The sequence below is a fragment of the Alligator mississippiensis genome, chromosome 13 (assembly GCF_030867095.1).
Source record: "Alligator mississippiensis isolate rAllMis1 chromosome 13, rAllMis1, whole genome shotgun sequence".
Lineage (NCBI taxonomy): Eukaryota > Metazoa > Chordata > Crocodylia > Alligatoridae > Alligator > Alligator mississippiensis.
Window position 1 is genome coordinate 44954435 of NC_081836.1, and position 20042 is coordinate 44974476.

At 43.3% G+C, this 20042-nt stretch overlaps 1 protein-coding gene across 1 annotated transcript in view; it reads right to left on the bottom strand.

Moving 5' to 3' along the window:
• Positions 1-992: 992 nt before the first annotated feature.
• Positions 993-20042, bottom strand: part of CLEC19A (C-type lectin domain containing 19A) — a 33356-nt gene continuing 14306 nt past the window's right edge. The window contains exons 3-5 of the mRNA XM_006271981.3: positions 17926-18019; positions 12632-12764; positions 993-10743 (exon numbers count right to left, since the gene is read on the bottom strand). Coding sequence (XP_006272043.1) covers positions 10664-10743; positions 12632-12764; positions 17926-18019 — 307 coding nt within the window. The 3' untranslated portion in view covers positions 993-10663. The remainder of the gene's footprint in view (positions 10744-12631; positions 12765-17925; positions 18020-20042) is intronic.

Below are 20042 nucleotides of genomic sequence, written 5' to 3' on the forward strand. Positions count from 1 at the left end.
ATTTTTGCAAACATAAGATCTTTGGGACGGATACTGGGTTTTTGTTCTACTTTCATGCCAGGCCCAGCACTATGGGTTCCTAGCCCATGACTGGGCTTCTGAGGCACTAGCACAGGACAAATAGTGCATAATAATAATTCTAAGTGCAAGAAAGGGCAGGCCAGGATTTACAAAGTCAGTGTTGCATCTTTCTGGCCGTGTCTATACAGAAAATTTACTGCCGCAAACAGTGATGCTTTCAAGCATGCCAAACTGCTGAACACAGGCTTCCTTCTAACTTGGAAGCAATGCAGCCACATCCACACAGAGCTTTGGCATGCTAACTGGCATAGTTGAGTGACACAGCCAAATAGGCTACAGCCAAGTTAATCCACCCACCTCAGCACCATATGGAAACAACTACACTGCTGCAAGTGTTTTAGGGCAGGAGTGTCAAAGATGCATCCTGTGGTCCATAACCGCCCCACAACTCAGGCCTTGAGGCTGCCCCTGGGTCACAGTTGACCTATGAGTTGCACGTGGCACCTGCTCTAGCAGTTTTTTGATTGTGCTGCCCATTCCTGCTAATCCAGGATTTGCACCGTACATGGTGTAGTGGGGTCTATGGGCCCAATCCAGCCTGTGGACTAGTGCTGCACCACTCATCCAGCCTACAGGGCCAGACAAGTTTGACTTTCCTGTTGCAGGGCACCAGTGCCAGGCATAGTAAGGTCTCCAAAATTAAGAATAATGTGACTTGATTGTATTTCATTTTCCTTGTATTTTGGGGTCAGAGACTGCAGCACTGTCTTGTTTTAACATATTTGCTAAAACCCAAAGGTTCCCATCTAGATGATGTGTATTTATACACCTTCACAATTTGCAATTTAATTCCAAAATTTCAAGCGAGTTTGAAAATATTTTTCTCCAAAAAGATGCAATGACAGCTGTGTCTTGTTATAACCTCCTGATGGTCTTGGTCTCATTTTATTTAACACAATCACTCCAAGAAGTGTAGGTGTCCAAATGGTTGGTTTTTTATTTCATGTTTCCAAGATAGTAATATCAAGGGAGACTGAGATGCACCTGAGCTTTAACTTGCTTCAGAAAGGGAGCAGACATGGTTATGTGTAAAACAACAAAAGAACTATAGCCTTACAGAGCCAAGAAAAATACATTTCTGGATCAAGAAAATGCAGGACCACCACCTGAAAAAAAATCAAGGTGAAAATGCAGCTTATTTGCATTTGTGTCCAAGAATATAACAACTAACCCAGCTGAAGACCTGTTAACCGTAGGACTTCATATTCCTGTGACAAGTTCATAGAAAGAAATCATGAATACATGAATGTGGTACATGTCTTTAACAATGGAAGTTCAAATGTACCTCCAGCTGAATTTCTGATAAATTCTATCACTCTTTAGTCTGGCTATAAATGAAAGACATCTACACACGTATCTGAATCTAATATCAAGGCCCCCTTATGTGAAATCCATTTACAATTCCACATAATGCATGTTTCACACATATTTTTCATTCTGTTTTTCAGCCTTCATATTACAAAGCCTCCAAAGCTGTTAGAAATCTTGCCCCAAGCCACTGCCAAAAGTCTAAAACCTGTAGCTGAATAGCTCATTTAACTGATGCCCAGTGGATTCTGAATAAGTTGAAAATTATTGCTATCTCTTCCCCTTTGATTAAAAAAAAAAATCTGCATCGTGTGAAAGCATTGCTTGTGAAGGGCTCCTGATTACCAGCTTGGACTCTGAGCCGCTACATAAGAAGCATTACCCAGCCCTGTGCAAACTCCTTTACACCGCCCTCTGCATATGGATTTGTTTGGTCTTTATTTTCCTTTTCTCATCCTTATAGCCTGTCTGGAGGTAGACCAGCGCTTTTTAAAATGAGATAGTGTTGCATGGCATTTCTGCAGGAGACAATGTTATTTCTCTGAAGCAGAAAGAATTTTGTTTGGTTTTCATCAATTTGGTTGAATCAGAAGCACTCAGATAACAAAAAACAATGGTTGTGCCAGCTGAGCAAACAAAGGTTGGGAGGCTGGAGGTTTATAATTGTGTCTATGTCTTTGTGGCTATTTCTTTACCATGCTTACAGAATAACTTTTTTACACATTGGGTTACTTTAATGCAACTTTCATTTCCAATCTCCTCCTCCTCCCTGCTATGAAACAAACCCTCAGCATTCTAGTGTCTGGGTTTTTTCCCCCCTCCTCTCTCTCATTCATTTTCTATTGCTATTTCTGGAACTTACTATCTCAGCCGGCAGTTGAGATAATGAAACCCAGTGATTATTCCAGCTGTTTTGGCTGCTCTCAAGACTTTGTTTCTTTGCTTAGGATGAAAAATACAATTCATGTTACTTTGAAACAGCTTCAAGCAAAAGGGAGCTGAAAGCAATGAACTGCTGCATACACAGAGGGCTTTAATTCTTATAAATTATTATTATTTGCACAGTGCTTGATGTCACAAAGCTCTAATACTAAAAATATGCATCTTTGTTCTGAGCAGCTTACAATTACTACCCACTGTAGTAATCATCATATCCTGTAGTAAGTGTTGACCAGCACAGCCCTAAAGCTTCAAATACAAATCTATACATGTGAACAGTCCAGCTGATCCAGTGGGACTACATGTCTGGATAAAATAGGGCGCGGGCATATATGTTTGCAGTCTGCTTCTTCTACAGCTTTAACTCATTGGGAATCACTGGATTCTAAGCAATTCAAGAAAGAAGCATTTTGAATAATGTGATTGTTATGCCATTGCTGTATGAGAGAAAGATGTCTTTTTACATGTAAATAGTTGCTGGAGAACATGCCAGTACCAGGCATTCAGGAACACAGAGGATTTTTTCTGGACTTTGTAGGACAAAATAACATTGTTGCATTCTGCATTGGAAATGGCTCCCAATGTGCAGCCCTCCATATAGACTGTGATTGCTGCAGAATCTATTCAGTACTAAAAGGTTCTGCTGCTCCCCTCATCCCACTACCTGAGTGCCTCTCAGTAGTGCATTAAGTGATGTGATTAACATCAGCAATGCAAGTTCATTCTCTCAAGCACTGGGAATGACATTATCACTAATCCTGGAAAGAGGACATAGAATTAAAAGCAGTCTCTACTCACAAGGAAGAAAGCCTGCTATAACCCCAACAAGTTCTGTGCAGGCATTTGATACCTAGGGCTGTGTTCAGAAGACCATGCGTGTGCAGTTTGCAGTGCCACAAATCACATATACCACACATACAGGCATTCGCCACACTCCTAATTTTCAGCATGGTGGGGTTTTTTTGACACCAGAAGATCCTGCAGTCAAAAAAACCTGCTCCAAAAAAAAAGCAGCGTGGTACACGTGGCTGTAGTGTGTGCTTCCTAAAACCAGAACCTGGCTGACCAGAGCCACACTCCAACTGCCAGCCAGGCTCTGCACATCTGGTTTGCTGCTGCTGGAGCCCTGGAAGGCCCCCAGGACCCCAGGTAAGGCTGCTGGGCCAAGCCCAGGTGCTGGCCCCAGCCTCCCCTACCCAACCCAGGGAACTTGTCACATGCCAGAGTGTGCATGCAGAGTCATTCCCTGGGGACAACTAGCAGCAGCACAAATATGAGCTGCTGCTAGTTGTCCCCAGGGAACACACATTCCTGCTCATGGGGACGCGGCCTAGGAGACTAAATCTGGTGCTGAAGGCCTGTCTCCTTGAGAGCCATGCGAAACGGTTCAAAACAACTCAGCCTCCCTGCTCATGGGAAAACTGAGCTAAATGTTTGAGCAAGGATCGATTTTCCGCTTGCCCTGCTGATTTACCTTGGATGATTCAGCTAGTTGTTCTTGCCACCCACATTTTCTAATGCTCACAAACCTTGAGGGTCAGGAATAAAAATGAAATGACAACATGAACTCTCTAAAGCAGTTTTGTTTGAAAGTGAAGATATTGCCTGGGGTAACATTGTGCTCTGGCTGCTGCATAGAGCAAGCAGGGGTCTCTGGGGTATGAGAAATATAAACAAGAGAAAATCCACTGATGTCAATGCACTGGTACAGCAGAAGGCAGAACTCAGCTCACAGAACATGAGTCAAATGTTAAACAGCATTCATTGCACACAGAGCAAGGACAACATAGAAGGGGCTTCAGCCATTTTTCATATGTAGCTGTAGACCCAGAAGGCCTACATGATATGTTTTGGAATAGCTCAGAATTCTACAGTGGTCCAAGCGTTCCCAACAAGTACCTCAGGAGACCTACACAGATTACAGTTTTTCCAAAAGTGTCCCTTCACAGCATCCCATGAAATAAACAGCTGCTTATGAGAGCTTTTGCATCTCTGGCTGAAGTTAGTCTATAAAGGTGCTTGTACACATGATGGGGGCTCAATCCCTAAGGTTTTATTTTATGCCCCCTAAATTGAAACGGCAAGTTTTTAATTGAAACCCATCGTTTACATTTTCCATCATGTTACAGCGAGGGGCCCAATCTTTTTTTTTTGCCAGAGCTGGAGCTGGAGCCAGCGCCAGCTCAAGCTACTGATGGGCTGAGCAGCCCCTGAGCTGTGGGGGGCCCTGGTCCTTCCCTTCACAGTGGTGGCACCTCTTGGGGTTGCCCAGACTGGCTGCTAGCAGGTAGCACCCAGCCTGATCCAACTGTTCCCCAAGCCCATCCACTAGAAGCCTGCCAGATGCTGCTCCCCAGGTGGGGTTGGGGAACAATTGGATTGAGCTGGATGCTGCCTCTGAGCTGAGGCAGCACCCAGCCTGCTAGTAGCCCACCTGGGCAGCCTGGGGGTGGGGTGCTACCACTGTGGAGGGAAGGACCGGGACCTCCACAGCTCAGGTACTTCTCAGCCCACCAGCAGCTCACCCCCAGCTGCAGGAAAGGCAGACAGGCTCCACCAATAAATAAATAAATAAATAAAGGATTCGGCCCCTTGCTGTTTTTTGTACAGGTGCCTGTGGCAGCCAAGCAGCTGCTGAAAGTAGAAGTGGTGAGGGGCCTGATCCTTTTTTTCTACAGAGCCTGCCTGCCTCTCCCATAGCTGAGGGGCAAGCTGACAGCTGCATTGTTGCACTTTGCAACATTGCAAACTGAACTTCAACCAGATGTAATTTAGCTTGCAATGATGCAAAGTTATTTAAAACCTCCAAAAGTGGTGCACTTGTAATGCATGACTGCATTAAGTCACACAAATTACATTTTCATCATGTGTACATCACAACAACTATCGTGTATACAAATGCCCTAAGATGTACCTCTACCCTGCATTCTGCTGACTTCAGATTAACACAACTAACTAGTTCTCTCCAAAATGTCTTTAGAAGGCTTGTTCCTAACTTTGGACCAAAAAAGAGAAAAACAATCATTAAGGATTAGGGGTCTGACCCAAATCCCACTGAAATCAAAGAGAGTCTCCTTAAGCCATTAGCATAGCAGTAGCTGCTACTCCATAGACTGTTGTATTTTCATGTATGTAAAGCCCCTTAAATTTAAGTGGAAGTGTGTACCAGACATGAGTGATTTACCTCTGGAGAGAGCAGATAGCCTTGTCCTGCAGGGCCACGGCCAGGACTATGTATATTGGCTGACAGGCTTGCACCATAGCACCAATAAAATGGTTTAAATCTGAGTGTGAAGAAGATAAGTTTTTACATAATATAAGCCAAATTCTGTTCCTGTGTCCACATCTACACAAACTCACCACAGCTGGCAAGAAAGACCTAAAGGAGAAATCTGCATGGAGTTTGACATTACTGTTAAGGCAATATTATTTTAAATGAATGTTTCTCTGAAAGAACAATAGCAGTAAAGATAAGGTATCTATGACTCAGTCAAGCTCCCTGACAGCAGCATGCACCATCTATAGATTCCCTGCTCATCCAAAACCCAGAGATCCAGAAGACTGAAGGCAGCACCAATGATCTTTGGGGGAAATGGGGTTGCAGAGCATCTGCATAATAGATTAACTCACTCATTGCCTCAAGGGCTCAGCAGTGAAAAGCATTTCCAACATCAATTTAACTAGCTAGGAAAACAGAACCTGAAAAATTACATCTAATGGATTATATTCTCTTCCCATGAAAATGGTGCTGGAAAGCAATGGCTGCTGCCTTGCCTTGTGTTAAGGTAAGCACCTGTCAGGTATCCAAAATTCTCCAATAAAGTAAGATTGGCTGGGAGAAAGGTAAGCTCTTTGGCTAGATGTTTAATATTTTTTCTGAACTTCAAGAGGTTCTTCCTAGTAGTTTGGCTAAGGGGTATTGGTTGTCTGCAGTACAGATATTACTGCAATGCATCTCTATAGATTTGATATATATCTGTAACACTATACTATACACTAGTACCTGATGCCCTGTATACCATACTATACTATACACTAGTACCTAACATACCCCCATCTATACACTATTCTAGTCTGTTAAGTGTTCCTGAACAACTCTATACAAGTCAGCACATGAAGGGATAGCATGGGTCAGCCCTTATAGGTCAGTCAGTTTTCCGACCATAGTCCTGAACCAATTTTCTCTCCATACTCATCTTGATGATTAGCAATTTCACTGAACTGGATGGTCTTATGCTTGATCCCCTGAGTATAATCATTTGGCTTTTTGAACTGAACTGGCTATCACAATGGTATACAGCTGAATATAATAAATGAATAAATATATCTCAAAGCACAGGAGGATACAAAGCAGCACAGAATGACCATAGATTTGGGCACCTGCTGACAACTGCTCCAACCACTGAGCTAGTTTTTCTACATACAGGCACTTTCTTGGAAGTCTCAGACTAACCAACAGTTCTCTTTAAATGAGTGTTGAGGGGGAAAAAAGAGAAACTGAGATTCTACATGGCCCTTTTGAAGTATGTAAGGTGCTCATATCACAGCTGCCTACTGTTAAGCAGTTGCTTAATAATGGCTGGATGAAGGTCAGAGAGCTCAGCATCTTGCATGATTATTTCTTCTGCTATTATAGGACAATAGTTTCTGCATTCACTTCTAGATATCTAACTAACTTGAGCCTGTGGGCGTCAGGTACTGGTAGGTAATGGGAAAGGATTTCCGTTATCTGATTTGAAGACAAAATGACCACAGTTGATATGCCTGTAAAAGTTATAAAAAGAAATAATGGGCCTCTCAGAAAAATGGGGCTTCTCAGAAGAAATCCACAACTGAGGCAATCCTTCCTTTGTATAAAAATTAAATTGTCTCTCTATGTCTAGTGGATATTGGTTCCAGTGGATACATCTGTCTCCCTACAACTCAATTGTCCACTGACCCTTTTTAACACAGAAGTATAATGATTCCCTGCTGCCTTTTAAATTTAATAAACACTCACCATGTGATGCTGGTTCAAGACATGAAAGAGTTGCTATAAAGTTAGAGTTATCTCAACAAAACCAGGCAAAGCTAGTTGGACCAGCTCTGGAATACCAAACCCACAACACCCATTGCTAATGTGTAAACATCTAATGTCAGGAGAAAAAATGAGCAGTCTCCCTTTGCCTGTGAAACTGGGTGATAGCAGGTATCATATGTCACTTTTATACATGCTCCAGGCATTGTGGGGGCAGTGCTTTTATTACAGCTCCTCTAATTAAAGCACCACAGCGTCTTGTGTATTGGTGTCCCCACACTTCAAAATGGCTGAATAAGCTTTAGTTCAAGCGCCACCACCACCATTTTGAAGCATGGAGATGCTGATGCACGAGATGTTGGAAGCTGCTGGAGTGCGGTAATTACCACACTCCAGCAGTCTTGATTAATCAAGTCTGCTCCGACGGGCTGTAATTACAATTTAATTACAGTGCATCAGAGCAGGCTCTGTGCTTGTGCACAAGCACCCATAATGTGTGATGGAGACACACACCTGAGATGGGAAGTGGTCAGCAGCAAGTGCTTCAATTGCTACCATGAGTCCAGGGAAGCTATTTTAGTTTACATCAGCTGAGAAGGTGTTTCTATGTCTACAACCCTCCTTTTAGCCAGTTCTGCGATGGGGCCACTCTTAGCCTACAGAATTCCAGAGACCAGCAAAGGGAGAGGAGATGGTTTCCTTTCCTCCAGGAAAATCTCAGGTCCCTTGAAAATAATTTGTAAAGGTTTCCTTTGGAGACATGCATGCTCTGCTTATTAACCACTATGCCTTCAACCAATATGCAAAGCATTAATTCATCATGCCTCACAAACTAGCAAAAAGTGCCCTGCGGCAACTTAATGTATTTTGAGAGAATAAGAAAGTTGTTGATGGGTGTATTTATGCAGACTGCCTACATGGCAAATGTCTCCCTGGGTCTATGACATTCTGCTGATGGCTCCTCTATAGCTGACATTTAGCATGGCTGGGGGGTTACGGTGATATCTCACTGGGATGAACCTAAACTCCGGTAACCTGTGTAAATCTATCCTGAGGCTACTGCAATTATTGAGCCAAATCTACAGTTCACAAAAGGAATTTCAATACTGATTTCAATGTGGAGAGAATTTAGCTTTTTAACCCTTGGGGGTACTCCAAGAAATTAACAGCAGTGTCTCAGATCAAACCCTGTGCCAGAGGCATAACAAGCAGTTGCTGTACCCAGGGTAGCAGCAGCAGCCAGTCCTGATTCTAGTTACTCTGCTGCCCTGTCTCCATCCATTTGGGTCTAGAATGGGCTAGACAAAGTCATAACATGTATGTGGGGATGTGCATTTTAATATCAGACTCTTTCTTCATGTTTATTTGCTCATATCCTAAAGCAGTGAGCAATAATAAATATTAATAAGTAACAGGAGACCGTTTCAGGCTGGACATAAGGAAGAATTTCTTTACTGTCCGAGCCCCCAAGGTCTGGAATAGCCTGCCATCAGAGGTGGTTCAAGCACCTACATTGAACACCTTCAAGAGAAAATTGATGCTTATCTTGCTGGGATCCTATGACCCCAGCTGACTTCCTGCCCTTCGGGCGGGAAGCTGGACTCGATGATCTTCTGAGGTCCCTTCCAGCCCTAATGTCTATGAAATCTATGAAAAAAAGCTCAATTTCAAAAGAAAAATAAATTCCCAATAAAATTATTTTTGTAACCCTGGGCCAGAACTAATCCTGCTTCTTTGCAATGAAACCATCGGTACGATCTGCTCTGTGCACCTCTTGTCTTGGTCATTCGCCATGTGACAAATTCATTCTATTTTATGAGGAGAAGGAAAACACTACCGTGATCATCTAATTTTAAAGTTGATGTTCTGTAATCTGTTGTTAATGGGCCTCTTTGTGCCAGCATAAAAAGTGAGTGTAAAATGGCAGGCTCCCTCACCAGCCCAGGAAGAATTTGCTGCCTCTCTCAGGACCCAACAGTAGCTCCTCCCATACTTCTTCCTTTCCATGCCTTTGTTGTCCCTTGTCTACCTGCCTATCCAATTTATTCTCTCAGCCCTTCGTAGGAAAAACCTGACCACTTTCCAGCTGGGTGTCATAATTGCACGGGTCTGGTTCGCCTTAGGTCCTCCGGCTGCTAAGGGGCAGGCCACACTGTTATAATTACTGTTTTGAATGCCCCCTTTGATATGAGATACAACAGTAATCTGCAGTCCAAAGCAATGAGAGTAATAAAGCTACCATCCTTGTACCAGAATAGAGGTATGTATAAAGTAAGAAAGTATATGTATTCCAGCAAGGCTGCAGAGAAGGAACTACAAAATATTGTTTACAATGTATTTTAGCTTTGGGGGGCAGACTTAAGAAAAATGCCACATTTTCTGCCAAACTTACCAGAAAATGCTCCACCCCGCAATTCCCTCAGGCAAAATCATCTCAGTCAGCTATTACTTTATGATTAAGGCTTTTAGTGTTTGTAATAACATAATGGATCTCTAGTAAAATAGGTTGATATGCTTAAATCCAAATAGAAGTTCAAATATGAAATTCCTAACTCAGCTTTTACATGGTGTCCCTTCAAGCATAACTCCCATCTCCTTTCAACTAAGTAAAAAGTAAGTATGATCTAATTATGGACTTCAATATCTGCCTTGTGCTACTTCATTTGTATGGCATTGGTACAGATTTTCAAGCTTGATTCTGAGCTCAGGTGACAGTTATGAAGAGTAACTCCATTGAAATCATCTAGTATGAATGAGATCTAAATCAGGCCCTTAGTGTGACTGCATAGCCCTTCTTTCAACTGAGTTGAGGAGTAAGACAGAATATGTATTCTGCATTAAAACCTGCTCATCATAACATGAGAGAGGTTTATAGATTTTGAACCCAGTTTGACAGGTAAAGATCAGTGGGATCCACTTATGTGAATGAGGACCAGACAGTCAGACTTTTGCCACCTTCTTGCACCTTTTCATCCATTGCTTAATGACGTTTATAGGTTTTGAAATTCTTTGTTGGGTCACACAATAGCCCTGGCAAAGGAGGCCATATTGAAATTGCTTCCAGACCATAAAAAATATACTGTGAAAGTCCTACTTGCTTTACTATTCACCAGTGCTCTTTGGTCAGCCACTGCTTGGGCACAAAAGCAAAAGTTAAGTAAGGTTTTGTCTAGGTAGAGCAGCTGGCCTCAGACATATACCTGCTTATATGAACCATTAAAAACGTCTCTCTGGCATCACGAAGGTCCTCAGTCAGATAGATGCTGTTCCAGTATTTTAAAGTGTGGCCTGTGGTTGTTCTGTTATCCTGGGAGTGAGCTAATCAACCGCCAGCGATGGAATCTTGCAGACAAACGGGAATTCTTTCCCGCAGCTGTTGTCATTCCATGACCGTAAAGCTGTATAGGAGCAAACACAAGGAGTCTCTTTCAGTGTTAACTGGAAGTGTCCCCACATGATGGAAGACAAAAGTCAAGTCTGCTTCGTCCATCACTGAAGAAGACATGACACATAGCATAGATAGAAAACAGTGAATTTCTTACCCAAAGAAATGAATTTCACCCCTGAATCATTAGTCCCAAAGGAAAGTCCTGTTATAAGACTTCTTTGATACAGGTTTACAACTTTGACAATCTTGCAAGTTGCATGGATTTTCTGTGTATACAAAGGATCATGAGGGCAGGGTAGATAGCCATTACAGACAACCAGTAGTGCTCTAATGGCAGCTGTCTTACACTATTTCATGTATATCTGATACATGCAGAACAGGATCAAGAGGGTGGGGTATGTTTTCACAGTAAAGCTCCTTGGTACCAACAAAAGTGGTATAGACGTGCCCCCAGCATGCAGCATATTTACTTTATTGTTCCAAATATAAGTTGACCCCATATTTTCAGGGCCAATTTTAGAAAAACAGCTTTTCACTGAATATACATCAATAACTGTACATTACAACCTTGAACCTCTGCTGCCCTAACAACATCCCACAAGAGAATCAATAACCAAGGGAAGGTTAAATGCACAAAAAGACTAAAATAAAAACTGAACTGAAAGAAATTCTAAGTTGTTTTTATTATTGCATGAACAAAAATACTGCAAGGCTAGGGGCAGAAATTACACATAAACCGGGATAAGTGATTGGGAACCGGTTCAAATCAGTAACAGAACAGAAGTTCAGTGCACATAAGCCACTTTCAGAATGGCAGAAACTGGTTTAAGATAAACCTGGATGAATGTAGTATCAGACTTGACTGATTTAGGTTAAATTGGTTTATTTAACTTCTGTCCCAGATCGCCTCCAGATTCAAGTTAACTCGCAATCCCCCAGCATCCCAGAATGTTTTGTACCTCCCCCACAAACCTCCTCTTGCAGGTTACTCTTGGCCCAAGCTGTCTGCTCCAGTTGACCAGAAAGGCTTCTGGCCTGGTCCACCCTATCTGTTCACTTGCTTATTGGTTCAATCTACACAGCTCAGACCAACCTGCAAAGATTGAATCAATTCAGCCTTGGGCTTGTCAACTGTCTGTACTTAGCTCAAAAGTCAAAACCCAATTACAGGTTGATGCCACATATAAGTCAAGTGTGATTTTTTTTGGTTCTATCGGTGGGGGGAGGGGGGGAGGTAGACATAATCAAAACAACACAGTATCAATTTTACTGTATTAGTTTGGAAGAAATATTTTAGCATTTCCTCATCTCGTGCTAACAAATGTTCAATGATAATATGGACTAACTGTTATAAGAGTGCAAAGTACTATTTTTCACTAATAAAATCCAGACCCTCTCCAGCAAAATATGGTCAAATATCACTGCAGACTAAATGACATTTGGAGGGAATCTGTGAGAATTCACAAACTATTCCAGAATCTGTATTTAAGTGGTGAAAACTGGAAAATTTGACCACTGAGCAAATTCAATCGTTCCTAAGAAGTAAATAATGTCCCTCAAGCCCCATCCATCAGCGTATGGTGTTATAATAGAGTAGACAGACAGAGAGAGAGAGAGAGAGAGAGAGGATTATAGAGCAGAGGGAGGGGGTGTTTGGTAGGGGAAGGTACTCCACTGAGCTCATTTGAGTAGACAGGAAGCCACAACAACAGAAAATATACAACCTCATCTGCATAAATAAGATCAAATGTAATGATTCCCCCCTGCCAGCATCTTTTTTTATGTATGGAAAAGGGTGAGCTACATCTCACTAAATTTATTTTCATGCAAATAGAACCTAATTTGTCCTTGCTGTGAGTCGTGAGCTATAACCTGCAAAGGGAACACACAGAACCTACCACTGTTATATCGGTACCAGATCTGCACACAATCTTCCTCTTCTGGAATAGAGTGGATCCCATCGTCTGGCTGGTTGCCATCCCAGTAGTTATAATCATACAATGTGCCATCCGTCCATTCAAAATGCCCTTCCTATCAAAACAGCATGAAAAATTTAGGATGAAAATGACTGCAATGATTGCAATGGTGTTTTTGTCTGATCATAGACTCCTGGATTTGAATCGTTCAATACTACTGTCTCCCTAGTAAAGCCTGGCATCAATTGAACCTCATCCTTCTGTCTCAGTGATAAACAACTCTTAGGCTCAGAGTGATAAAATAGTTTTTCACTTAGGCATGTTGCTTGAGATCCTAGAATCACTGCAAGTTAGAAAATGTCACTGGTAATGAAGGGGACACCATGTATTAATTCTGTCCCTAAAACAATAGCACTCAGGAGGACAAAGAAAGGAAGTGGAGTATTTATACACTGCAGAGACTCAAGTTAGATTAGAGCAAATATATTTAGGACACAGCATTGAAAATATATTCCCTTACTAAAGAGCATTAACATATCAAGTAGGGCTGTGCGAAACGGCACCCTTCCATTTCAAATTTCATTTCGACTTGTAACTGCCGTTACGTTTCATTTCGTTGAAATAGTTTCACTGTTTTGACACTGTTTCAATGTTTCGCCCATAGGCTATAATGGGGAAGCTCGAAAAAGCCTATAACTTTGTCATTTCTGGCCTGATTTGGATGAATCTTGCAGGGCTGGTAGCCCCTTGTAACAGGGAACCCTAGCCCTGTTACTAGAAAGCAGGCCTACCCCTTTAAGGCCCAAACCTTCTGGGCCCAGAGTAGTGGTGCGGAAGAGGTTAATAGCTGGGCCAGGCCAGGACTATAAGAACCCGAGACAGAACAGCAGTAGGGGGGTCAGCAGCTGAAGGGGAAGGAGTGCATCCCAGAGCTCCATGGAGAGGCCTGGTGAGTGGTCAAGAAGGGACTATGGAAGCCCTGAGAGACAGCAGCTGCCCCAGAAGCCAACGGAGGGGAGCCAAAGCACAAACCCAGTGTAAATGTAAGATGATGGCATGATTACATGTTTGTTTTTATTGAGGGCAGTTATTGTACACAGATGGGACTGTCCATATTTCTTTTGGTTATTGAGGACTGGTGGTTTGGGCGAGGCTATTAGGGGATGGAGGAGGCCTCACTTTGGGGACCCACTACAGGGTGGGAACCCCAGCACCAGTGAGAGCACAGTTTGGGGGGCACAGACCCCAGCGCCAGTAAGGGCACAGCTGTTGGGGTGGCATAGACCCCAGCACCAGTGAGGGCACAACTTTGGTGGGACACAAACCCCAATACAATCTTGAAAAGGCCAGGTAGGTCTAGTGCAACAGAGCACAGTTCTATTTTGTTTGGACTGACAGGGGTGGGTTTGCACTTTGGTTTTGAACCTGTAGCCCTCTGGTTGTAGGTCTGGCTCCCATGCCTCTGGGCCATGAGCCTCCAGGCACTTGAAAGGAAAAAAAAAAGCTAGGGCCTCGGAGTCAATCCCTGTTTAGTGGGTTTGGATGGGGAGGCCTAGACAGAGAAAATGGGGGTCTGGCCATAACAGGAGAGACCCCAACACGCCCAAAATAATAGGCAGTCTCCTGCTCTCATAAACAAAATTTTCCATCAAGATGTGGCAGGCGAGATTAGAGTGGGACCGAGGAATTCCAAAGCAGGCTCCAAGGGTGCCCCGTGTAAGATGCGGATACCCAGAAAGATGATGCCGGGGAGGGTGACCTGTTACACCCCTCCTGAGGGCATGAAACCTACCAAGTTTCAAGCAGATCAGTGCAGGGGGTTTGGGGAAACTGCACCGCAAAGTCTTGAAAGCAAAACTCATGTCACGTGTATTTGTTAAGCCACAGCGGGGTCAAAACTGCAAGCATGCTAGCAATGAAGCCTGCCAAGTTTCAAGGAGATAAGTACAGAGGTTTGGGGGAAACTGCACCTCAAGCTGCAGACAAGCAAAACTCGTGACATGGGTGACAGTATGTGTGTTAAGGCGCAGCAGGGTGAAAGCTGCAGGGATGGTAGCCCCTGCTGCAGCCATGAAGCCTACCAGCTGTCAAGGAGAGAGGTGCAGGGGGAGTCTGGGTTCTGGGGCCCTGCACCTGTAGCTGCTGACAGGCAAAACACGTGACATGGGTGTGTGATACTGTGTGTGTGTTAAGGTGCATCCTCACTCAACTGACACCAAGGCAGAAAGCAGGGAAGTTCAAACAATGCTGCCTTTTATGCTGCTTTTCCATCCCACCCCCAGAGCACTGGGATTGGAAGAGACCTCAGGAAAAGATGACAGTCACTGGCCAGCTACACAGTCAATAATGAGAGCAGTCCTTCCCCCCTTCCCACCCCTCTCCTTACTATAGTTTCTGTTTCCCTGCAGGCAAGCCCAGTTGAGCTTCAAAACTTGAAACATTTTGAAAATTTTGAAATGTTTCGACTTGCCTCATTTCATTTTGAGGCTGTTTCAAAGCTCTCTTTCATTTCGATTTCGCTGTTTTGAGCTCGAAACAAGTCAACACAGCATTGAAACGAAATGGCCGGTGAAATTTCCCACAGCCCTCATATCAAGCAGCTGCAAAAGCAAAATCAACATTCTTCATATTATAAAAATAATGAATTAAATGGAAGGATATGTTGCAAAAGAAAAACAGCCTACAAATATGATAACATATTTGGGTCAAAAAAAAATTAAAATGCATGTTTTAATTTCTGAACTGTTGATAAAATGACTGTGAAATTTAACTTGTGGGAGGACCACATGGCTCTGTGAGCTGTAGTTGCATGAGAGCTGGCCACAAGTCCAATCCAGGTTGAATGCTTATCATGATCCTCACCCAGGGCGGCGTGGCATTCTTAAGTGTACAAGCACCTGCACATGACTCAGAAAATAAACCCAAAGGGTGTGTCCAGACAAGCACACACATGCATTGTGCCAGGGACCAATAGCAGTGGCACATAGTTGTGCTGCTGCTACTTGTCCTGGGGAACGCTTGTGCACATGCACTCTGGTGCACAGCAAGTTGCCCCAGATGGGGTGGGGGAGGCTCCAGCCAGGACCTGGGCTGGCCCCAGCAGCCTTACCGAGTGTCCTGGGGAATTCCCAGGGCTCCAGTGGTGGCAATCAAGAGCACAGGGCCTGGCCAGCAACTGGAGCATGGCTCCAGCTGGCCAGGCTACAGTTTCAAGTGGCAAACGCTGCTACCACATGCACCACTCCGCTTTTTTCAGGTGCAGGTGTTTTTTGACACCAGGATCTCCTGGTGTTAAAAAAACCTGCTGCGCCGCACATTAGCAGCATGGTGAATGCCTGCATGTGTGACAGCACAGATGGGTCTTCGGAGCTATATACCGCATGTGTACGCTAGCTTGGACGCACCCAAAGATTTCAAATAAGAATCCATACTGTATATAAAAAAAATTAAAAAATAAGAACGTTCTGACCTGTGGGCTTTCTGAGTTCTTTGCAACAGAGGAATTGTTCTTTTACTGCTTCCAAAGTTAAGAAAAAGGAAAAAGAAAAGATCTAGTATTTTCAAAAGAGTGCCTTGAGTCTAACAAGGTGCCTTGAGTCTTAAAAGTTTGAGAACCACTGGTCTAAGCCCATCTAGTGTTTGGTAGCCTTTGTGAGATGGTGGTTTTAGGCTTACCCATCATCTAAAGCTGGTCAAATTTGTCAGTTTCCAAAGGAAATAAAGCTGTTTCTTAAAACCAAACGTTTTGTGAAAAGCTTCCTGTTTCTCTGGAATTTGGGGATTTGCATTAAAGTACAAACTCTCAACACTTCAATATTTTTCCTCATTCCTGACCTATCTCCCTTTTTCCTTGTTTTGCTGACAGCTATAGAAGAAGAAATGATAGCTAAGGGCTTTCCCTGTGTCTTTTTCAGCCACTCTTAAGCTTTCAAAATTTCAACTATGCAAAAATAATGTAGTACAAGGAAAACTGAAATTCTGCAACTGTGCTACTATGTGAGTTTTCTTATGCTGCAGAGAAGGGCAACAGGGAAAATTAGTGGTATGGGGGGCTTCCATATGAGAAGAGGCTGAAGAGGCTAGGCTTATTCAGTTGAGAAAAGAGATGCTGGCGGGGGATGTGATAAGGATTTACAAAATACTAAATGAAAAGAGAAAGTAAATAGAGATTTATTATTTACTCTCTCTGACAATACAAGACCTAGGGGTCACAAAATGAAACTGGTGGGTAGCCAACTTCAAACTAACAAAGAAAAGGAAGTTCTTTTTTACACAGTGTACAATCCAAGCGTGGAACTCACTGCCACCAGATGTTGTGGAAACAGACAGTTTAGCCAGATTCAAAAAGGGATTGGACAAATTCTTGGAGGAAAGGGGCAGCAGTAGTTACTAAGCCACAGGAGTTAGGGAGTCAGCTTCTGAATTAGACCATCCTAGACCTTAAATGCTGGAGGCTGCAAGTGAGAGAGGAACAGCTGTGGGGTGGGGGGTGCTGGGCATACCTAGTTCACTCACCCTTTCAGCATCTGCTCTCTGTCTCTGTGTGACACAGGAGACTCAGCAAGATGGACCTATGGTCTGACCCAGTAAAATGGCAATTCTTTTGTTCTTAAGTCCTAGAAGTTTCAAATAGGAGTGCCAGGGTTACAGAATTCCAGTTTTATTTTTGTTACTCTTCAACTTTAAAAAAAAAAATCTTCAAAATTTACAAGACGAGCATTTTAAAAACCAAGTAGGAAAAGAATAACTCTAGATAACATCTATTTTACTAAATTTGTGGGTAACCGTAAAAACAAAGGAAATAAATGGGGGAAAAGGAGAAAAATAAATATTTGGAAAAAAATAAAAACAAAAAAAAAGTTCTGTTTCAAACTGTGGAAAATGGAAACAACATGGGAATTTCAAAATTTAGCATGACATTTGTCCTTCTGTGTTCCTTCTACTTTTACTGACAGCAAACACTAACTGATTGTGGATACTGAGGAAGCCTTTAATCTTACCAAGTGTGAGCTGAAGCCCTGAGCAGTGGATAAGTTTGCTTTGCTCTGTCGTATACATATATAGAAAACTTTGCTTCCCCAGAACTGCTGGTTTTCAAAGTGTTACTGAACTCAGAGGAAGAAAAGATTTCAATATTTGGTAAGTGGGATTTGAGGAAAAAATAAATATTACTTTGTCTTGGGTGCATTGCCTCAACTCCAGGAAGAACAGTTCTTTTATAGGGAAACCAGCATAGGAACAACTAGATAATATTTAATACTGTAGTAATTTCTCACCTGTCTTAGATCATTGAGTCCCATCCAGATATCAGTTGGTATCCCAGGCACACGGCTGTTTACCAGGTCATACACAAAGACATTCTCTTCCCAGCTGGTAAAGTAACATATTTAAAAGTGAGGAAGTTTGTATTAGTGAAATGAAGCAAAGACAATCCTAAATCATTTAATTTGGACCAAGACGGCTTGTCTTTCAACGATCCTTTGAAAGTATCCATGATCACGGTTGTCCTTCAGCTGTGTAAAAAGATGACTTATAATGGTGAAAATCAGAAAAATCCAGAAAACCAAGGAAATGTGCCATGAAAATTAATTCAATTTTTGTCCTGCCTTAGAATCAAAAGAAAAAAAATTAAACCTTGAAAAGTTCAAAATTGTTTGGGCACAAATGACACAGCTCAGAGCAATCCTGGCAGGGTCACAAGTGGCTACAGGTGTCTGGGAGAAGGGCTCAGGGGATTGGGAGTGCAAGTGGTTTTCTCCTCAATCCTTCCAGTTATGGGTCATGGGCAGCAGAGGAAGAGATGAATCGAGGCAGTAAGCAGAAGACTGCAGCGCTAGTGCCACTGTGAAGGCTTCAGCTTCTAAGACCACAGTCTGCTCTTCGGAAAGAGAGGCAGTGGTCTGTTGGGAAGAGACGGCCTCTACCTCACGCCACTGGGAAAGAAGCTCTTCTCAGCCAGAATGATTGACTTGCTCGACCGGGCTTTAAACTAAGCTCACTCGGGGATTGGCAGACAACCACCAAAGCAAACTCACCAAGCATCAACCGCAAAACCAGCAGGTTAGGATGCTCAAGGGAACCCACTTCTACCCCAGCCCTGGAACAGAGATTCTCCATGAGTACAAGAAAGCCTAGGGTCTCCAATGGCACACTTAAGTGCCTGTACACTAATGCTAGGAGTTTGGGGAATAAACAGGAGGAATTGGTCCTTCTGCTAAACAGAAGCAACTATGATCTCATAGGGATCACAGAGAGCTGGTGGGACTCCTCCTATGACTGGACTGCTGGTATAAATGTTTATACCCTGTACAGGAGAAATTGTTCTGAAAAAAGGGGTGGGGTGTAGCTCTCTATGTGAAGGAGAGCTACACCTCCTTACAAGCTGAGATTGGCACCCAGGGAGAATGACTGGAGACCCTTTGGGTTAGAATGTGAGGGGAACGTAGTGAAGGGGATACAATGGTAGGAGTCTACTACAGACCTCCAAACCAGGAACAAGAGCTTGACCGAGAATTCACCAGAGAACTGGCCGAGGCTACATGCTCTCAGTGCATGGTCATCATGGGAGACTTCAACTACCTGGACATCTCATGGGATGAGCACTTGGCCAGATCCAATCGGTCACAAAGCTTCCTTACATGCATGGATGAGCTCTACCTGTCCCAAGAAGTTTATGGGCCGACAAGAGGCAAAGCACTGCTGGACCTGGTACTGGCCAAAGGGAATGATCTAATCAGTGACCTAAGAATCAAAGGGAAGTTGGGTGACAGTGAACATGAGTTGACCACTTTCACTATCCATCGCAAAGCTAGTAAGTCAGCCAGCAATGCAGTAGTCCTTGACTTTAGGAAAGCTGAATTTCTTAAGCTCAGGAGGATTGTTCTTGAGGCCCTGAGAAGCCATGATTTCACAGGGAGGGGAGTTCACGATAGGTGACTGCTCCTTAAGGAAGTGATCCTAGAAGCACAAGGGGAGTCAATCCCTACCTGTAGAAAAGGTGATAAAAGAGCTCAACAACCCCCTTGGCTCAACAGGGAACTCATGGACCTCCTATGTCTAACAAGAGAGGCCTATAATGGATGGAGGACAGGAAATGCCACTAAGGAGGAGTATACTGCACTGGTCTGCATCTGCAGGGAGTGAGCTAGAAAAGCCAGTGCTGCAACTGAACTCCAATCTGGCTACACAAATCAAGGACAATAAAAGGTCCTTCTTCAGATATGTACAGAGTCGAAAGAAAAACAAGGGCAACACTGAAGCCCTGCTAAACCAGCTGAGGCAGTTGACTACCAACACCCAGGAAAAAGCCAATTTGCTTAATGATTACTTTCCATCAGTTTTTCACCAGCCCAAAGGGACCACCCTGCCTACCAGGATGCGGAGTGACTGGGTT